Here is a 19,766-nt window from a genome sequence, read left to right as displayed (position 1 = left end):
GCTGTTCCTTTTACAATGTTGTGTTTGGGTGAAATGTTTTTTGAGCCAGTGTGCGTCATGTGTTGAACACACAAGTTGTAATTCCCCTGCAGCTACTACGCTGAATTCACTTCACCTCCCTGTGGCGCTCACTGCCAAGTTTAAGTCGTGACAGCCAATAATGTTTCGGTCTGTTACCACAAATCTACCAGGATTTGTATGTGATGGCCCAAATTCTCCCACCGGCTACCAGGAACTGACCAATGTCTCCAGAGACACAGGGACCATGTGTTTGCTGGCTGTTACAAAATACAGCTCTACAGAACCCATTCACTGTGTAGTGGAGTCTACAGTGGTTGTTCTGAACAGGGCCTAAATGTTTGTTTTTCATAAACACTTAAAGACAAGTTTAAATTAAATATCTACCTTTTTTAACGCAGATGATGTCAACTAGCCAATCAGAAGCTCCTAAAGCGATGACATCATTTTCTGGAATTTTACAAGCTGTTTAAAGGGACAGTTAACTGAGTGTATGTAAACTCCTGACCCACTGGAAGTGAGATATCTGAATGACAAGTAAAACAAATAGGGCTGTCAGCCTTAACATATTAATCGTGATGAGATGAAGGACAGAGCATGAGGTGTTTTTTTTTTAATCGTGTTAAATTGCGTGCCACCGGAGGTTCTTTATTTTACACCGTCACTGGTGCTGTTACTAAAGATTCTAGAGCGCTACGTTCTAGAATCTTTGGCTGCTATTTTGACCTTTTGACGCACCCTTACTTGTTGTCAAGCTGCTACAGACACTTCCTACAAAGATTTTACATGGCAGAGCAAGATTCTTCATGGCAAGTCATGTCTGTGGGAGCAAAAGGGGGACGGTTCCACTCTGAATAAAGGGGTGTGTCAGGAGACCTAAAGAGTTTAAAACCAATGCCTGAATCATCATTGGTGAAGATTGAATGAGTTGGAAATTAAAAATATAACTTACCCAGAGCTCGTTTACCGATAAATAGATTATCAGACATCTTCATAATTATGCGTCAGACATGCTAACGTTAGCTTTTAGTTCAGACAGACTGATGGTTATGTGTTGTCAAGCAAGAGAAAAAAGTTCTGAAATTAATCGCAATTAACTATTGAAATTCAGCAATTAATTGTGATTAAGAAAAAATTATTAATGGTTGGACAGCCCTAAAAACAATCTGTCTGGAAACAGTCGCTTGAAAACTTACGTGTGTCCTGCACAAAATAGATGATCTCATCAATTAACTGGAACTGTAGTTTGTCAACGTGACACTAACAGTGGTTAAACATGAATTTTAATGACTTCATTCTAAGTTTATGTAAATGTCTGACTTGAATTCACTGTATTCATCAGCTGATGATACCACAAGTGACAAATTCATAATGATCCTTATTTGATTTGAGATCAGCAATAAGCAACAGTTGGTAAATGAGAAAGTTAGTTTGTGCCATTACAACAATATGAGGCAGATTCTCACTGCTTCTACACTTTCAATAAAGACATCACCATCAGGGTGTCTTCAGATCCAATCATTGATGGCTGAGCTGTTGTGTGATGATGAACAGATGAATGAATAATCCTCTACCCCGACTCCACCACACAGATGGAGACGACAAGAGAAAGTGGGAGGAAGAAGAGACGAATGAAAAGAACAAGGGGGGAGTGAAAAGAAACATGAGAGGACGATGAGGAAGTGATAGAGAACAGGAGAATGGGAGAGAGGGGAAAGATATACAGGTTATGACAGAAATAACACAAACAGGAAGTTGGTGTCAACGGCAGAGGAAACCACATCTCTGCACTTTGTAACCACCTTCGTCTCTCACTCTCTTCTCCTCCTCCTCACTCTGTCTTTCTGTATTCTCCTAAATTTTCCATTAACCTACTTCAAAGGCAGCAAATCAGGTCGAACACAACTCAGATCATTTTACTGAAAATAAAAAGCTCACAACATTAATCACAAAGAACAGTCAACAACAGAAACAGCAAGACATCAGTCAGTACGGTGATAATGAGTCAGCATCTTCAGGGAGTTTTTTTTTTTTAATAAATGTTTTTCTGATTAAAGGAACATCTCATCTTAAATGCTGTTCTCACTTTTATTGAGAGGTCCTGATGGTGTTCAGCCTAGTTTAGCAAAGGGACGGGAGAAAGAGGAAACTGTTTAAAATACACCAAAGCTGACTGCTCTGCACAGTGCAGCTCACCTGGACAGCTGTGTGCAGTTATTTAAGAAGTATCTCCAATGCTAACTGCTCTTAAAACCATAATGTATGAGCACAATGTACAATGATGGCAAATAAGTGTGTTTCCCAAAATATTGTAAGGTGCCATTAAAATATCACATCTTAATAGAAGTTTAGTCATGGAGACAGTGTTAGCACTGTTAACACTGCTAACACCGTTACATTACTGCTACACTGTTACATAAAACTGTTAACAATGTTACTACGTTACACTGCTAACACTGCTAGCACTGTTTACACTATTAACACTATTAACACTGCTAATTATAGTTTAGATACTGTACATTGATGGTGGTACAGCTTAACTTTGTTATAACAGACTTTCGACTATGAATGGTTCCTCAACAAACAGAAGTGGTGCTCCTGCACAAACATAAAAATAGTTGGGAATGATGATGATGATGATGATGATGATGATGATGATGATGACGATGATGCACCTCAGAAGTTGTAGTCACTGTTCCTGTTGGATGAAGGCTCTCTGCTGTCGCTGACTGTCAGTCGCTCCAGAGCTGATTTGACAACACACAGGAAAAGCAGCCACATTTACTATATGACTGTGTGTGTGTGTGTGTGTGTGTGTGTGTGTGTGTGTGTGTGCACATGTGTGTGTGTGTGTGTGTGTGTGTGTGTGTGTCTGTGTGCGTGTTACCAGGGTAGGACAGTCTCTTCTCTCCGTCATTGTTTTTAACAGTAGTTTTCCCTCGGTGGTAAGACACTGACACAGAGACGTAAACAGAAACAGACAAATGTTTAACTCACACATCTCCTGTTCTCATCACTTTTTCTTATTGTCAAAAAATTTCATGTACGGGCCCAAACCAACACTCTGTTAGTCTGTCTCTCAGTGTCTGAGTCTGAGTGTCTAATTTTCAGCAGTGGATTAATCCTTATTTTGTGCTGCGGTGAGATTTGGAGTAGCAGGAATGGTGTGTTCGAGTCAAAATAAACTACAGCGTGTGTGTTTGTATGTGTGTGTGTGTGTGTGTGTGTGTTTGTATGTGTGTGTGTGAGAGACTCACCACTGTGACTCTGTGTTGGTCCAATCCAGCGGTTCTGCCTCCTGTCTGACACTGAAACCATGTAAACACTGCAGTTATAATTCATTAGTGATGAACCCAGAAATGCAGTGCAGGATCTTGTGAACATGACTGACAACTTACATGTTACATGTTGCAAAGACTAACACAGTTTCTACAGAGAGGGCGTCAGTACGTTAGCAGAGTGGCAGAGTTTGTGCTTATTCTGCATGAACACCAAAATGACGAGCACCTTCTCAAAAGCTTCTCTTCTGTTGGTCCGTTTGTCATTAATGGAATTTATTTAAAAGTGATTTTTATTTTCTAAGGTCGTCCACCTACCTGAGCAACCATACAGATATTTTTTTTTGTCCTGAAATAGTGACTCTATCTGCAGGTGTTCCAGACTTTGGTTGTGATGTTTACAATAATAAACACAAGCACTGTACTGAGAGCAGCGTACCTACTTTCATCATGATGCTTGCTATTATAACTGTCATGGCTCGGTTAGTTTTAGGAAAAGATGATGATTTGGGTTACTACTTTGGGTACTTCTATGGATAATAGAAACAACATAAACTGCTACTTTCACATGGGAATAGAACACCACTCTCCTGTGTCATGTTCCTGTGTTTTGTTGACCCATCCATCCACCCCAACCTCCTCATGATGTGGACTTAGTTGCTCTATATACTACATCACTGCATTTTTCCCTCTACTCCTGTCATAATTACTGTGGCCACTAGATGTCGCATAGGAATAAAACCTAACTTTGGGTCATAATAACCTGCTGCACAGATGACCTGTGAGCTTGTTCTTTACAGGAGGACAGTCTACCTTCATTGAGGAGTAGACAGTAGTCACTGACAGAGGTGGCACTAACATGTGACAAAGGTCCTCAGCTGGACTTGAACAAGGGATGTGGTGATGACGAGGGCTGGAGCTCTAGAAGCGCAGCTGTCTTTGTTGCTTTTTACCAGTAAAGGTAATTGTGAAAATATTTTGTGGCGAGGCTACATTCAAGCAAAGACAAATTCACCTAATGGTTCTCCTTAGACCAGAGCAGCACATAAAGAGAGAGACCTGACTCATGTCTTCACTCCACATCAACCACACAGACCATGGAAATACAGGTCAAACAGGTTCTCACCTGCATCAGGTTTATTTAAAACACTACTCATTCTATTCTATTCTATTCTATTCTATTCTATTCTATTCTATTCTATTCTGTTCTCTTTTGTCTGTGTACCAGACTCCTTTGAATTTAAGGCAACAGTCTTTCTTGGACATAATCTCTAATCTGATGAGTCTTAATCTGAAAATATGAGTTTTCAGCTCAGCAAGAACTGATTACATGCAAACAAGTGTGCATATGCACATATGTGCAATCTGTCTATTGTGTGTGTGTGTGTGTGTGTGTGTGTGTGTGTGTGTGTGTGTGTGAGTGTGTGTGTGTACTCACGTCTCTTCTGCAGGGCTTTGACAGTGGGTTTGGTGAAGCGGATCAGAAAAAGAGCCAGCAGCACACAGCAGAGCAAAGCAGTCACCACTTTGTAGGCCTTCAGCTTGCCCTGAGTATCTGGGAGGACCTTAGTTGGCACAGCTGGACACACAAACACACACACACACACACACACACACACACACACGCACACATACAGAGGTTGTTGTTCTGGTAACAGCATGCTTTGTTGTGTATCTGCTGCCTGTTTGTTGTTGTTGACGAATGAGGAGCCTGTTCAGTTAGCTGTAGGTGAAATATTTTGTGTCTGTGCAGCCTGTGGTTGTGATCTAACTGGTGTCACTGTAAGAGGTCATGTAGGTTGTTGAAGTCGGGTGTGAGTCGCTGTGTGTTTCAGGTTGGAGTGTTGCAAACATGTAGTGAGCAGTGCAAAGGACACACACCAGTGATCTTATACAACTAACAACTCACTGCTGATTGGTCTGTGTTGCCATGGAAACAGTTTGGGCCAGAGTTCTAAAGTGAAGCAAAGAGTGACGTCTACAGGAGCTGGACAAGATGTGGAGAAGATGTGGTCTCATGCTGCTAATCATTCTCACTTATCTCCCAGACAGCAAAATAAATACAGCCCATACTTTAGCCACATGCTTGTTGTCTGTACGTCCAGTTCCACATGCTGCATGATTCTCAGACACTTCGTCCACATCTTGACCAATTCTGGTGCACACACATTCTGCCTGTCAGTCAATACTGGAGGATAACAGCTGGACCCCGCGGATGTGGCAGACGTGGGCCAAGGATCCAGGCTTTTGGTATAGCTATTTGGGTTAATGATCTACGGGGACCCTGAGGGCTTAACATACTGCCCCTTAAGAACACACATGCAAACAGAAAAAAACACTAACAAATTCAGAAAACATCTTCATCAATTTGACAACATATGATGCAAATACTGACAACACAACCAAATACACAAGCGTGCTGTGAGTAGCACCAACGGTCATAGAGGTGTTTCCAGAGGACACTAAAAAGTGATGAACCTGCTGGGACACACTTGTTGTTCAATGTTTTGTGACTTTTGAGGTTTAGAATACTGATCAGGAAGTGCACATGGATGTATTATGGCACATGTATCATAATACATCAATGTAAGTGCATCCCAGCCTGGTTCATCACTTTTTAGTGTCCCCTGGAAACACTTCTCTGTTCTGTAGTATTTGCATCATGTGTTGTCAAATTCACAAAGATGTTTTCTGTATTTGTTTGTTTGTGTTTTGTTTTGTTGCAGTGCCTTGAGCCATCAGGACCACCGTAGTTCTCTCATACGTCAATATTTTTTCTCAAAATTAAGAGACATTTAGGCTGCAGTCGAAAAGTCTTTTCTGCTTAGGAAGGTTCCTGACTGGATGAATTGACCTGGAAGTATCTGAGCAGCAGCCATGATCAAAGCAGTTTGAATTCTCTAAATGATAGGGAAAGGAGCTTCAATGCTTCCTATCTTATCTCCTAAAACAGAGGAAACACTGGACCTTCCTTTATGAAAGGGGAGGGAAAAAAAAGAAAAAAAGGAGAAAATGCCATCCCACAATTCCTTGCCGCAGCAACATTTAAAGCGACGCACCACTGTAGTTTAACCCCGGCAGACCCAAATAAATATAGAAACAACAGAACAGCTATTTTATGTTTGTGACATGATCCAGACCTGATGTAAATCCTTGTCTGAGCTCGAAATCTATAAATATAGATTTATTCTCTTTCTTATTTCTACTTACCAATATCTTTGAAACAGAATACTATATATATAAATGTAATTTCACTGAATCCCCTCCTATTGTGTAAAGCAGTAAAAATTTATTTTATCTCAGCAAATCTATAAAAATGTCACCTCGCCGTTGTCTTGTCCTAAGTCCTTATGAGCTCTCTTTCACATCTTTCCTTGAACTCATTTTCCATTGAAGTTGACGAGAAGTGGTTAGGAAAGGAGATTATTTTGACTTTTTGACCACAGCCTGAATCTTATCATGTGTTAACTCTGCTAAATGCTTTGTGCTTAAGTTAGAAGTGACACAATCTTGTGTTAAATATGAGCTTGTGCCCTCTCAGATGTGTTTGCATTGAACATTTGTGTTGAAACCTGTAATGAATTGTGAGTCTGACCATGTGCTTCGTCTGTAACTTCCTGTTGGACCAAAAAGGTCCTGACTTTCTGAGTGAGAACTCAGAAGAGTTTGTGTTAAGGCACTATGAAACATGGATTTGAGGGGTCTCGAGTTTTATATAAAACTTTGTTGGTACTGAAACGTGTTACACTCTGTAGGCGGAGATACGGCAGAGCTGCACACTGTTCAGAGAGTGTGTTGATCACACGCCCTCTGTGCCTGTTTACTGCATCATATTAAACACTACTGAGTGTAAAATGTCAAACCACATGAAGACATGAAATTAACTCACTTACACACACTCCCACAGACAAACAGCGACACACACACACACACACACACACACACACACACACACACACACACACACACACACCAACCTGTGCATTTGACCGTCATTGTCTTGCAGCTGGTCCTCTGCTCTGCTCTACCCTCAGAGATGTAGTAACCACTTGCCTCGTCTCCTTCCATCCAGCGTGGCGTGCCTTTACAACCTCTGTTGTTCTCACACACATTTGCCCAAATATTCCGGACCTCACTGCCGTGACAGATAGGTTGGGAGGTGTTTAGTTGATGGATGATGAGGTCTCCGTTACATTTATGCCACCTGACCGTGAGGAAGCCCATGACGGGTACAGAGCTGATGGGGTTGGAGGTGGGGGCAGTGGTGGCTGATGGAGCAGTATTGGGGCAGTAACAGACAGTGCTGCTGCTGATGTTCTGAGCGGAGACGGGATTCTCGGTGACGGGCGTTCTAACTCTGTCTTTGCTTGTGTGTGGGAGACACACATCAATTTCTATGGAGAAACACACACAACAACACACTGGATCAGAAGAGCCAACAGGTCTGAGTCAGATCACTTAGGTCTGGTTCAGATCAGAGTCTTAAACCAGACCAGCATTTAAACCAAAACCCCTCATTAATAATAATCAGTTTACAGTATCTTTTTATCTACTGCTAATTCTCTTACACTGTAAACAATAAATATATAATCGTAAAAATATAAATATAGATTTTCTGCAGCTTCCTCAGGCTCGCTCAGCAGAATCTCAAAAGATAAATACACACATAGGTCACATGACTAATCATCATCATTTTAATACTGTCACAATATTTCAACATTTTTTTTCAAGTTATTTTAACATTTTTTCTAAGTATTGTATGTGGTATTGTGTGTGTGTGTGTTTATATATCACCTTGTTTGTGGCTTTTTTTGACACAGTGTGATAAGAACAACAGCAACAACAAAGAGTAAAAAAGCAACAATAATTCAGACCCAGAGAATAAAAATAACAAACACTGGTCCAACAATGATCAGATAAAACTAAAGAGACAACAGAGGAACAGAAATAGTCACAGAAGGTCTGGAAATGTGACAGAGCTGCGTTTACTCCGACCTTCTTCTCATCACGTCTAGATCTCTGCAGCAGCCTGTTTACTGGTCTCTGCCTGTGCAGAACTCAGCTGCCACACTGTCAGACACAAGATCACATCGCTTCACATCGCTTCTTTACTCTGGCTCCCAGTGCATTTTAGAATAGATTTTATTGATTACTTTCATGACCTCTCTCTGTTATATCTCCGACCACTTAGCTCCGTACACACCAGAACAAACCTTGACCTCCTCAGGTGAAGGTCTATGGCCTGTTCCAGTGGCCAGCTGAAAACTAAATGGGACAGAGCATTTGCAATCAGGGCCTCGAGGCATCTGAGGCAATCTGCCAGAGTCTCAGTCTCTTTTTCCTTGTGTCTCCATTAAGTCTCCTCTTAAACTAAGTTTTCCGTTCAAGTGTTTTATTTCTCTGTATTGCTATTGTTTTACTTTTACTGATTTTTTTTTAATCAGTTTTTTCTTCTCTTTGAAACCTGTTGATTGTTGTCATTGTTGTTATTTATATTATATTGTCATTGTTATAATTTGATGACAGAGGTATTTCAATCTAATTTGTATGGTACCATCATGGCTCTGATTTTGTCCACACACACACACACACACACACACACACACACACACACACGCACACACATATATATATATATATATATATATATATATATATTCATCCATCCTATGGATATATGAAGATATGAGTCTATAGTCTAATACCATGGTAAAATGTCTATGATGAATTTTTATATGGTATAACATGTTGCAACCATATATGTTATATATCTAATCTCTAATCTAGTATATATGTAAGTTTATTAAAGCAAAAATAAATATACATATTCTATTTATTAATTATTTTTTTCTTATCAATTTCTCATTAATTTTAAACATCAATATCCTCTCATTCTGGGAAAGTGGTTGCAGACTTTTGGGCTCTATTGGGGCTGCTCTGCAAAAAATAAAAAAAATAAAAAATAAAAATCATATTGTGGTTGGTTTTTTTTTCATTTCACTTTCACTAAAATTTTGTACCAAACTTGTACCTTTTACCAAACAACCATGGTCCCTTATGTCTGGAGAATATGATATTTAGGCTGATGTGTCTCTGTAGAACCACAACACTTATGGCACTAACAATGCACAGTAATGTTGTAACACTTTTGATCTTTATCAAAAAAAATTGCACTTGGCCATATTGCAATTTCAATTACGTTTTGATTAATTGTGCAGCCATATACTGCTATATAATATTAACATATACTGACAGGCTGTGGGATGAATATATATTTATGTAACATATGTCTACAATATAAACATAGACATACATATTTGTATAGTCTAGACATGTATGTTAATATATTAAGTTATTCAAATTTCTAAGAAGTTTCATATATAACTTATAAATAATGTTTTATCTTATGTGTACATATGTAAATTCAGCATATGTCCATATATTACATTTGCGTATGGAAATACACAATTTCCTGTTTGTTTGATAAAAACTACAGCAGGCATCTGTTTGAGGAGATTAGACTTTTTTAAAAATAAGAAACTATAGGGCGGCCCGATTAGTTAGGGCGCGTACCACATGAGCGGCCTGCTCTTAGCAGGTGAGTGCTGGTTTGACTCCTGACCGGCCTGACTCTTTCCTCTGTGTCATTCCCTCTCTCTCTGCCCCTTTCCTGTCACTCTCTACTGTCCTGTCAATAAAGGCAAAAAATGCCCCCAAAAAAAATTTAAAAAATGAAACTATACATTTGTCCATTGCTTTTCTTCAACCAAAGGGCTGAAACCTTCATCAGCACTACTACAAATCCCACAGACTCACCCTGCACAACACAGAGACACATTATTAAAACAAACACAAAGGAGCTCATTTCTTAAGCCTATATAGAGCAGCAGTGTGTGTGTGTGTGTGTGTGTGTGTGTGCGTGTGCATGCGTGTGTGTGTGCGTGTGAGTGTTGTACAGTACAAGCAACGGAACAGCTACTGGTACAACAATCAGCCGACTCTGAAATGGCTCCAGTGCAATGAAATGAACCTGCTCTAAAAGACGTAGACCAGCAGAAGCCTGTGGACAGTGAGCAGTTAGTGTGTGTGAGGGCGGAGGTCTGGTTAGTCAGGTTACTCACTGAGACATCACCAGTGGCCTGCAGCAAGAATTAATTCATTAATGAAACAGAGAGAATCACAAGAGTGTGTAAATAAATCAACATATATCAATACTGAATGATGATTAAGATAACAACAAACAACAAAAGAAGATAAACACATTATTACCAAGTCACAATGTCATGTTACAATATGCATACATTTTTATCCGTGAAAATAACTAAAATGTTTTCATTATTTTCAATTCACTTTTGTATTTGATTTCTTTTTTTTTTTTTATTTCACTTGGCTCTCAGGGCTTATTTTTACACATGAAAAAAAAAAAATCACTTGTCTTTCAGGGCCTCTATAGTCCTTATTAGCAACTTAAAATTCCTACATACTCTCTAGCTTGTAATAGACAATTCATTTACAACATCACACTGAAACGTTACTGGATTTTTCTGCTGGATTTTTTAATCCAGACTTCAGATCCGTTCATTCCGCTGCTACACACCTGCCTCACTAAATATTCCACAGGTTACAACATTACTCGGTTTTAAACGTGTATTTTATGAGTCGACTTATTTAATATGTTTTACTGAAGCCATCATTTCTCACACGGCCACAGTGTAAAAGTGTTTAAATGTGTTCATGATCATTTTTCACTTTTGTGATTAAAGAATCAGAACATATTTAAATGTATTTATCACCTAAAGCACTTGTTACTAAAAACTCTCAGAGCTCTGTCAGGTTTTCAAATGTCACATCTCTATACAGTGCCGCTGTGTTGGTGGTGGGACAAGTTTCAGCGGCGTAGATTTCAAAGGCTCTGCAGGCAGAAGTGAAACTCTCTGCAGGGCTACGTGCCACCACGGCTGAATCTGAGAGCGTGCTGCTTTTTAATTTGGGGCAAAGCAAAAGTTTGAGAAACGCTGAAGGTTTCTTGTTTTAAGAACCGGCTCAGTGAATGGCTGTTTCTGTTCCTCAGCCATTAAACTGATCTTGTATTCCTAAAGACTTTGTTTCAGCACTAAAATATTATTGGGTTTAAAGTGTTTCTTTATGACTGAATGTGCTTCTGCAGTTTCTTTCTTTTTTCTTTGGAATAAAAAAATAGAAGAAGTTAGAATATAAACAAAATTAAATGTTCTACAAACAGCCATGTTTTCTGTTATCTTGCAAAATGCATGATGACTTTTTAATAAATGAAGTGACTGTGACATATTATCTGATCTTCAGATGAGTAAGAAACACTTAAATTAAATCATATAGCATTGAAAGTAAAAATGCCTCAGTTGTAAATGTTTCCTAAAGCAGGTCACTGTTTTTTCACGTGTATTTGTATAGAAGATATGAAGATATGAGATATCATATCTTCTATACAAATACACCGTGAAAAGAACAAATCTAAAAACATTTAAATAGCAGCAATTTCACAGGTAGGGTGTAACCAGTGAGGAAGAGGAGATCATTTACTTCAAATAAGCATGACGTTCTGCATTTGTTAAGGTTAAATATTGTAAAAGTTACACAAAATTGTAACATTAAAAAATTGTAAAAGTTGTATTATCAGCAAAATTGTTGCTGTGAAAAATAAAAGTAATTATTATGAATCAGAAAGACAGAGACACAAAGTTGTCAGAGTTCATCAATTAACATCATCAATTACATAATATAATATTTTTTATGTATTTATGTAAAACACACACACACACAAATATATATAAGTAAAAATTAATTTTTCCAGCTGTTACTCACTTTGATATGCGTGATTGGTCATACCAGAGTTTTAATACAATATTGTGTTGGTCCACTCCTGATTTCCCTGTTAAAGTTTGCAGTAAGTTTAAATGAAGCAAGCCTCATTTTGATTCCACAAGCTTCATGTTACTTCAGTACACTGTTTATACAAACTGAACAATAACAACAATAATTTAAAAAAATGATTAAAAATAATAATTATGAAAAATGATAAATAACTTGAAAAACAAGGAATCATTGAATATTGTTGTTGAACTGAACTGAATCTAAATGCCCGAGGCCTCCAGCAGCTGAACTCATTCTGAAATGAAAAATCGAAGATTGTTCACAAAGTTGTCAAAACACTGTTGCAGAAGTTCCCACTGTATATGTGTTTATATGTATGTATATGTATATGTATATGTATGTGTATATATATACACACACACACACACACACACACACACACACACACACACATAAATATATATATATATATATATATATATATATATATATATATATATATATATATATATATATATATATATATATATATATATATATATATATATATATATATATATATATATGTATATATATAGTTTCCCACCCATGAACACTGACAGCAGCTTTTGCAGTGCACACTTTTTATACAGTCCTCCTCTGCCACAAGTTTATTTTGTTGCACAGCAAATGCATCTTTCTGTTTATGTGGATGTGGGAGGAGACGCACAGCTGAGCTGATTAGATCCTGCTGTGCAACTTGCTCATTTTGGCTCAAAATTGGATCTGTGCTAAAACGTGCTCAAACAGTCTGCACACAGACATGAAATCTGTCTCTCAGGTGAATATGGTTTCTGTGAACAAATACAACATCTGAATCACAGTTTTTTTTTGTTTTTTTTTTTTAACAAGTGAGGTTGTGTTTTAATGTAAACAGAACGCAGCATGGTCCAGTTCACAGACCTGCACCTGGATCAGCAATTCTCAACTTGAACCTGCTCAGTTCCCTGTAGCTATCACTAAATCAATATCGTCATAATCTAAACTGACCCCTGATAAAATACAGACTCAGAGCTGCTGCAAGATGAAATAAGCTCCACAATCACCATGTGCGAACAGCCTCAATGTGGAGTTCAACATACACACATTCACTGCATCTACCTCACAATTACACAGAGATCAAATTTACATAGTTGTGGACTGTCCTGTAACAAATGAGCCCATAGGTTGTCTGTGCGGCAGGTAATTATGATCCATAGTTAAGTTTTTTTTGCCAGGCGACATCTCGTAGCTGTATTAATTATGACACGAGCAAAGGGAAAAGCGCGGTGACGTAGTATGTAGAGCAGTCCACATCATGAGGAGGTTGCAGTGGATGGATGGGTCAACAAAACGGAGACCGGTCTTCGATTCCCATGTGAAAGTAGCAATTTATGTTGTAGCTATTATCCATGACTGTTCATTATTTATTATTGTAACCATGACAACAAAGATTGTCTAATGTTGAGGAAATACTTATTTTAACCCAAATCACCATCTTTTCATAAACCTAACCAAGCCATGACTTTTATTATAGTAACCATGGCGGCGAAGGAAGGTACACCGCTATCAGTACTTTCCACGTGTTTGTTATTGTAAACATGACAACCAAGGTACGGTACCCCTGCCGCCGTGAGGGCTCTATTTCAGGAGACACTGCTATGGATCATATCAGAGGGTTTTTGGTTGTTCAGGATGGAGGACTGGTTCAGGTTGGTGGACTGATTGGCTCTGTAAACAGAGACTAGACCAGCATGAGCAAAACCGGCAAACTGAAAGTCAGTGTACACATCAGTTATTTGACTAATTACACCTGTGATTAGTAAGTCGTCGGGCTGTTTGGTCAACATCAGATATTCTTTGAAGAGTCAACAGGAGTCTAAAACCTTTTATCTCATACTGAGCAGTTTAGTGTCTCATCCCCAGAACAACCAGGTCAGGTCTTCAGATTCCTGGTTGTCTCCACATTAATCTCTCCAGTCGTGTGTGTGTTCACGGATGTAGACCTGACATTGTTTAAATCAGACTCAAACAAATTAAAAAATCACAATGTGTGTGTCTACGTGTGTGTGGAGGCAGACTTCCCACAGCAGGGAGTTGTGAGTAAAGCCCCGGTCCACCACTGCAGAGTCTGGTTCCCGTCAGCAGCATCTCATTCATTCCAACAATCACAGCTCATCTGCATATCTCTGATGTTTGGTTTCAGTTTACGGTGAAGAATCAAGACTCAGGAATCTGTAGGTCCAGAGTCTGATTCTTTATATTTATTCTATTTATCTTTATAAACAGCTTTATATGTAACTGAGTCATTTTAGTACAATTCACAGCCTTTCATGAACCCGCTCTGTTTATAACAACAGGCCTTTACCAGGTGCTCAGACCTAAACCAGGTGGAGGGAGTGTAGATGCGGGTAGCGAGTGATGATGAGGATCAAGGAGGTTTGAGTACAACATACTGTGACACAGGCTGTCATGATGACAGCCATTTTATCCTCTGTCTCCATTTATGGTACAAAGTCACCATTGAAAGGTGTGCTAGCATGTATCTGATTGGCCGAGAGAATGCAACACACTGCAGTTTAGGATTAATAAAACACCCTCATCACAAATACAACATGTGCAACACAATCAAACACAGAAATGTGCAGCAAGTAGTGTCTAGGGGACACAAAAAAGTCACTCTCTCACACGACTACATAGTCCTCAGTATAGTGAATCAGAGCTGGAATTTTTATCCTCTATATCAAGCACTCAGAGACACAGGCGAGGCAGGCAACTGCTCGTACTTCCGAGGGCTGACAAACTTAACTCCACAGCAATGTCTAAAAACGTGGCTCCCTCCCCCGCAAACAACTAATGGACAATTAACAGTGACAGCTCAGGAGCAGTGCTGCCAACTCATTTCAGTAAAGCTGCACATACATGCAAGATGTAAATGTAAAGATAATTACATTAAACTTTGTTCAAACTTGGCTGGCTGGGCATGCTCTGTTCCCTTAAGAAAAATTCAGTGGTAACAGAAAATTTTACTGTGAAAATCTAGCGAAGTGTGAAACAGTAAAAACTTCCAGCAGCATGAAGTCACAGTGCAGAGTGACGTCCTCACTGCTGTGGATATCTGTCCCCTCTCAGTACCTGCTCCATAACATAATTAGGGACTTAAAGCAACGACGGTTGAAGGGAGGGCTACAGCATGATGAGTATGATGTAGATTCTATCTAGACTGGTTTGCCGTAGTAGAGAGTTGGCCTGCAAAGATAGGAAGTGTCGAAATAGAATCTACGTCATGACGTAGCCATCGCGTCAACCGTCGCTTTTTACAAATTATTACCCTCAAAACATGACTCTTGCCTGGAGACAGGTTGTTTAGATGTTGTTTTGTGAAACTTGCATCAGACTGATCTAAGAGCAGAATGAGGACTGGCCTCACACTGTAGACCGGCTAAAGAGCCTCTGATGAAGATCAAGTGTTTCACCTTGCTAACATCCATATGATGTTTTTATATAATATAGATATATGATGAGTGAAATAATCAGTCAACACCATGACTGAGTGTTTCCACCTCGAACTGCAGTGAACCAATGACAGTCTCATAAAAACAGATTCAGACAGCCAGGGATTTATACATCATATAACATAAGGAACCAATCCTGTCCATTTGTGAGGAAGGGGCGCAGGGCCAAAATACACCTGAAACCTTATCGGTACAGAGAGCAAGAATTAGCATTAGCACAACCACGAACACTGTGTCAGCCACTGCCAGTTACAAGCTAATAAATAATAACAAATAAAAGATAAGACCTGTTTTTTAGATGAGGGATTACAACCAGCAGGAAACTGTAATGACACATCATGGATGCTATCTGTCACCATTCATCTCTTCATTTAAAAGTGTAATTTCATATGTACCCAGGCAGTCTGTCGGGTGATTAGCTCTTTTTTTTTTAAATGCATTTTTAAAAATGCTCATAATTTTTCATCTTGTGGATTCAACATTGTTTTGACAGCAGACAGGTAACCTTTCCTGGCAGGTGACGCACAGGTGTTCCACTGTGGTGAGCCACCACACCCAGCAATAGGGCCCAGGTACGAGAACACCAGAAGGGAATGCAGCCATGACTCCTAACGATCGCACTCTACACTTTACAACACAGTACAAGTGGTTACTTAGGCAGCGATTCTCAACCTACGGGCTGGGACCCACTTGTGGGCTGCAAAGGTAATTTAAGTGGGCCAACAAATCATTTGCAAAACAGCACAATAAAAGTCAAGAGGGAGATGGTGATTGTTATCATTGAAATAAAAAGTGCTTTGAGAAGGTATTATTTGGAGGGCATTATTGTTATATATAATTTTAAGACAAGTTAAAGATTTGACCACGGATCTGTGTGATGAGGAAATGACTGCAAACTATTGAGCGACTTTATTTGCAACACTTGTTAGTGGGCGTGCTTGCGTTCATTAGCTTCCTGGCTACAAAATGGAGGTGAAGACAGCAAGTGTACCCAAGCAAAAAACCAATGATGCAATTCTTTCAGTTGGAGAAAGCTCTGCTTTTGGTTACTGCCTCTGTCAATCATTCTAGTTTGAAGACAGGTGGCTGCGCTGTCCAGTGAAATCAAGATGGTAGCTCATTCTGGGCTTCAAAACTTCTCTTCAGAAACCTGTGGAGAGGCTACGTCCATTTTTATTTACAGTCTATGGTCCAATGAGACCAAACAAGGGGGGACGGGCACTTCTAAGCCTATACTGATTGGCTTTGAGAGGTGTGAAAACAGAAAAAACCTTGATCGTCTCTTTGCAAATCATTCCTGACATTTGGAACTTGTTGCTCATGTTCATCAGGTGTTTCTGACGCCTTTTTACAAATAAGTTATTGTATTAATGTCACTGATTCATTTCCAGTTATCTTGACACAAATTTGACCTTTCTGTTAACCATCACCTCAACCCTCAAGTTAAAACTGTTCACGTAGTGTCAATGCCAACATGACCTGGTGAATTACATTAGCATTTCAGCAAACAACATGCTAAAGCTAACTGACATGTGGCTCTGGTGAGGCAGATTTAATTACTGATGACTCATCATTCCTCAGTTGTTCCTTAGTATCTGTATCTACCCCATACACAGTCTTGTGTACCGTGTTGTTCCGTGTGACTCTGACAGGCCCAGGTCTGTACTGTGAGGAAGATCAACATCCTCTGGTAGCAGGAACTCATTTGTGCAGACTCTGCTGAACCAGACTGAGCAGCCTCTGTCTTAGATGACCATGAGTCCAGCTACAACAGGGACTCACTATGTCTGTGCAACAAATATATATAACAAATATAATGAATACAAACAGAACTCTTTTGTTTTTACTCCCATTTTTCACGAACTGAAATTAATATTTTGAGACTTTTTGTAACCACGCTAAAAACTGTTAGTGTTATGTTTGTTTTTTGTGGGGAGATGGATCAGAGAATGAATCAGTCTGTGGTGTGACCACCGTGTGTACAGAGCTGATCAGGCGGTTGTTGGTCTGCTCCTCTTCAGTGTGAAGCTGCTGGATGTTGACAGGAAGTGGATCACACTGTCGTAGCCAGATCATCTCACACATGCTCACTGGTGACATGAAAAGTGGGATGTTTTCACATGCTGCTGCAACATGAGGCGATGGCAGCAGATGAACAACACGGCAATGGGCCTCAGGATCTTGTCACGGTGTGTGTGTGTGTGCGTGTGTGTGTGTGTGTATCTTTTGTGTGCTTAGATTTTAAGTCTTACATTTTAGGAGTAAAAACTAAAAAAGTGTTGCATTAATATTTTTTTTCAGTGTAGTTTGAAATGGTGAAGATGCTCCTGTGCTGTTATCAGCATCCACCTGTGGACAGTAACATACTTCAGCTTGACGTTTGATCAACATTCACATGGATTTCACTTCTGAAAGAACCAGCTCTTACACAGTAAGCGGCAGACGTCAGCCCCCTGAACTGTTAACCTACTAGATTTCCTGAACTCAGATCTATGTTATGTTCAGATGCAGTTCAGTTTCTCTGACAAACAGAACATTGGTCAGTAGAGCTGGGAGCCACACTTGACAAAACATCATCAGCTGTTCGTCAGGAGTGTGATCGGAGCCTCAACAGGACACACAGACGCTGCTGCGATGACACATTTTCATTTACTCTCTGGTCTTGGTCCAAACAGAAACTTCCTCACGTTTTTCAGCCCAGACTGTTTTTCTTCACGTTTGTCTCATTTCTTGTGATATTTTCTGTGTTTTCAAACATATTGTGTTGAAGTCTGCTACTGCTCACACTTAAACAACATTGTCTGACTTCTCAGTTCAGGCCTGATGTCCTGGTATCTCAGCAGCATAACACAGTTTGGATCAGTGTCTTCAGTATGTGCCAGAAAGAAAGTGAACTTACCAGAAATAATGAGTAAAAGAGCTGAGATGGTCACAACAGTCCTGAGGTCCATCACAGAGCCAGTGAATGACAAGTGGAGGAAGAGGACAGACAGACAGACAGACAGACAGTCAGCAGGAGAATCAAATCAGATCAAGACGCCAACAACAGAAAAACTGACGAGAGAGGAAACAGTGCAGAGGTGTAAACTCTCTCTCTCTCTCTCTCTCTCTCTCTCTCTCTGTGAATCACTTCATTCGTCTTCCCTGACCTGCTGCTGCTGCTGCTGCTGCAAAAGTGCAGATTTCCTCCCTTCAAAGCGAGAGCTGGGTGAAGTCAGGCAGAGAAAGGAGGGGGAAATAACAAGCGGTGATAAGACGGGAGGAAGGAGGAAGAGGTAGGAGGAAGAGGTGAAGGGAAGAGCAAACTCACTTTTTTTTTCACATGTCGTGAGCCTCTGCTGTTTGACACACGAATGCTTTGAGGTGTTCAAATGCAGCGTGGTGGACTCAGATATAACTCTGAATTCAATAAATAAATGTAATTATGATACTGCACCAAACTCCTGTACTGAATTACGTCATTTAAAAAAAAAAACATGCAATAATTTGATTTTAGTTTGTTAAAAATCCATTAACTTTTCATTAGACCATTTTGCAATGTCCTTAATAAACTATATATAATACATGTATGCACGTGTGTGTGTGTGTGTGTTTGTGTGTGTGTGTGCGTGTGTGTATACCTCAGATTTATATCATCGCATTAACGGAGATATATTTACAGAATAAACACATCACTGTTTTATTTTCTAATGTATTTTTAATGATGTATAAAGACAAATTCCCTGAATGTGTGGAACAGTATAACAGAGTGTTCACCTGAATGTGACTGGTCACACCCTTTATTCAGTTAGCTTAGCATTAGTTAAACCCTATAATGTTAAACAAAGATAAGTGAATCCAAATGAAGTGTAAACACAACATTTTACCACACTGAATGATGTGAATATATATATATATATAACATGTACTGTGTATTTTATGAAAAAAAAAAAAAAAGCATCAATAAAATCAATAAAGAACATATGTTAGTAATTCAAGACAGGTTTATTTTATTTTTATTCAGTTGAATCCCATTGAAATAGAAATCTCATTTTCAAGAGAGACCTGAATATAATAATGATAATAATAATAATAAACACCATAAAAA

At 39.3% G+C, this 19,766-nt stretch overlaps 1 protein-coding gene across 1 annotated transcript; it reads right to left on the bottom strand.

The window, feature by feature from the left end:
• Positions 1–1,918: 1,918 nt before the first annotated feature.
• LOC139637008 (T-cell surface glycoprotein CD5) lies at positions 1,919–18,860 on the bottom strand. The gene is made up of 6 exons (XM_071505476.1): positions 18,579–18,860; positions 7,274–7,690; positions 4,735–4,875; positions 3,276–3,326; positions 2,906–2,971; positions 1,919–2,765 (listed from the first exon to the last, which is right to left on the bottom strand). The coding sequence occupies exons 1-6, from the start codon at positions 18,628–18,630 to the stop codon at positions 2,695–2,697; spliced, it is 798 nt and encodes a 265-aa protein (XP_071361577.1). The 5' UTR covers positions 18,631–18,860; the 3' UTR covers positions 1,919–2,694.
• Between the last annotated feature and the right edge of the window lie 906 nt (positions 18,861–19,766).

Source organism: Trachinotus anak, unplaced genomic scaffold, assembly GCF_046630095.1.
Source record: "Trachinotus anak isolate AG129_WGS33_773 ecotype Australia unplaced genomic scaffold, CSIRO_AGI_Tana_v1 ptg000019l, whole genome shotgun sequence".
Classification (NCBI taxonomy): domain Eukaryota; kingdom Metazoa; phylum Chordata; class Actinopteri; order Carangiformes; family Carangidae; genus Trachinotus; species Trachinotus anak.
This window is presented reverse-complemented; position numbering and strand designations above follow the sequence as displayed.

Excerpts from the sequence above, each read along its gene's own strand:
- LOC139637008 (XM_071505476.1), bottom strand. The coding sequence starts at position 18,630 with ATGGACCTCAGGACTGTTGTGACCATCTCAGCTCTTTTACTCATTATT. Across the intron at positions 7,691-18,578 it reads TCTTTTACTCATTATTTCTG|AAATTGATGTGTGTCTCCCA; the intron begins GTAAGTTCACTT and ends GTTTCTCCATAG. Across the intron at positions 2,972-3,275 it reads ACCAACACAGAGTCACAGTG|TGTCTTACCACCGAGGGAAA; the intron begins GTGAGTCTCTCA and ends TCTCTGTGTCAG.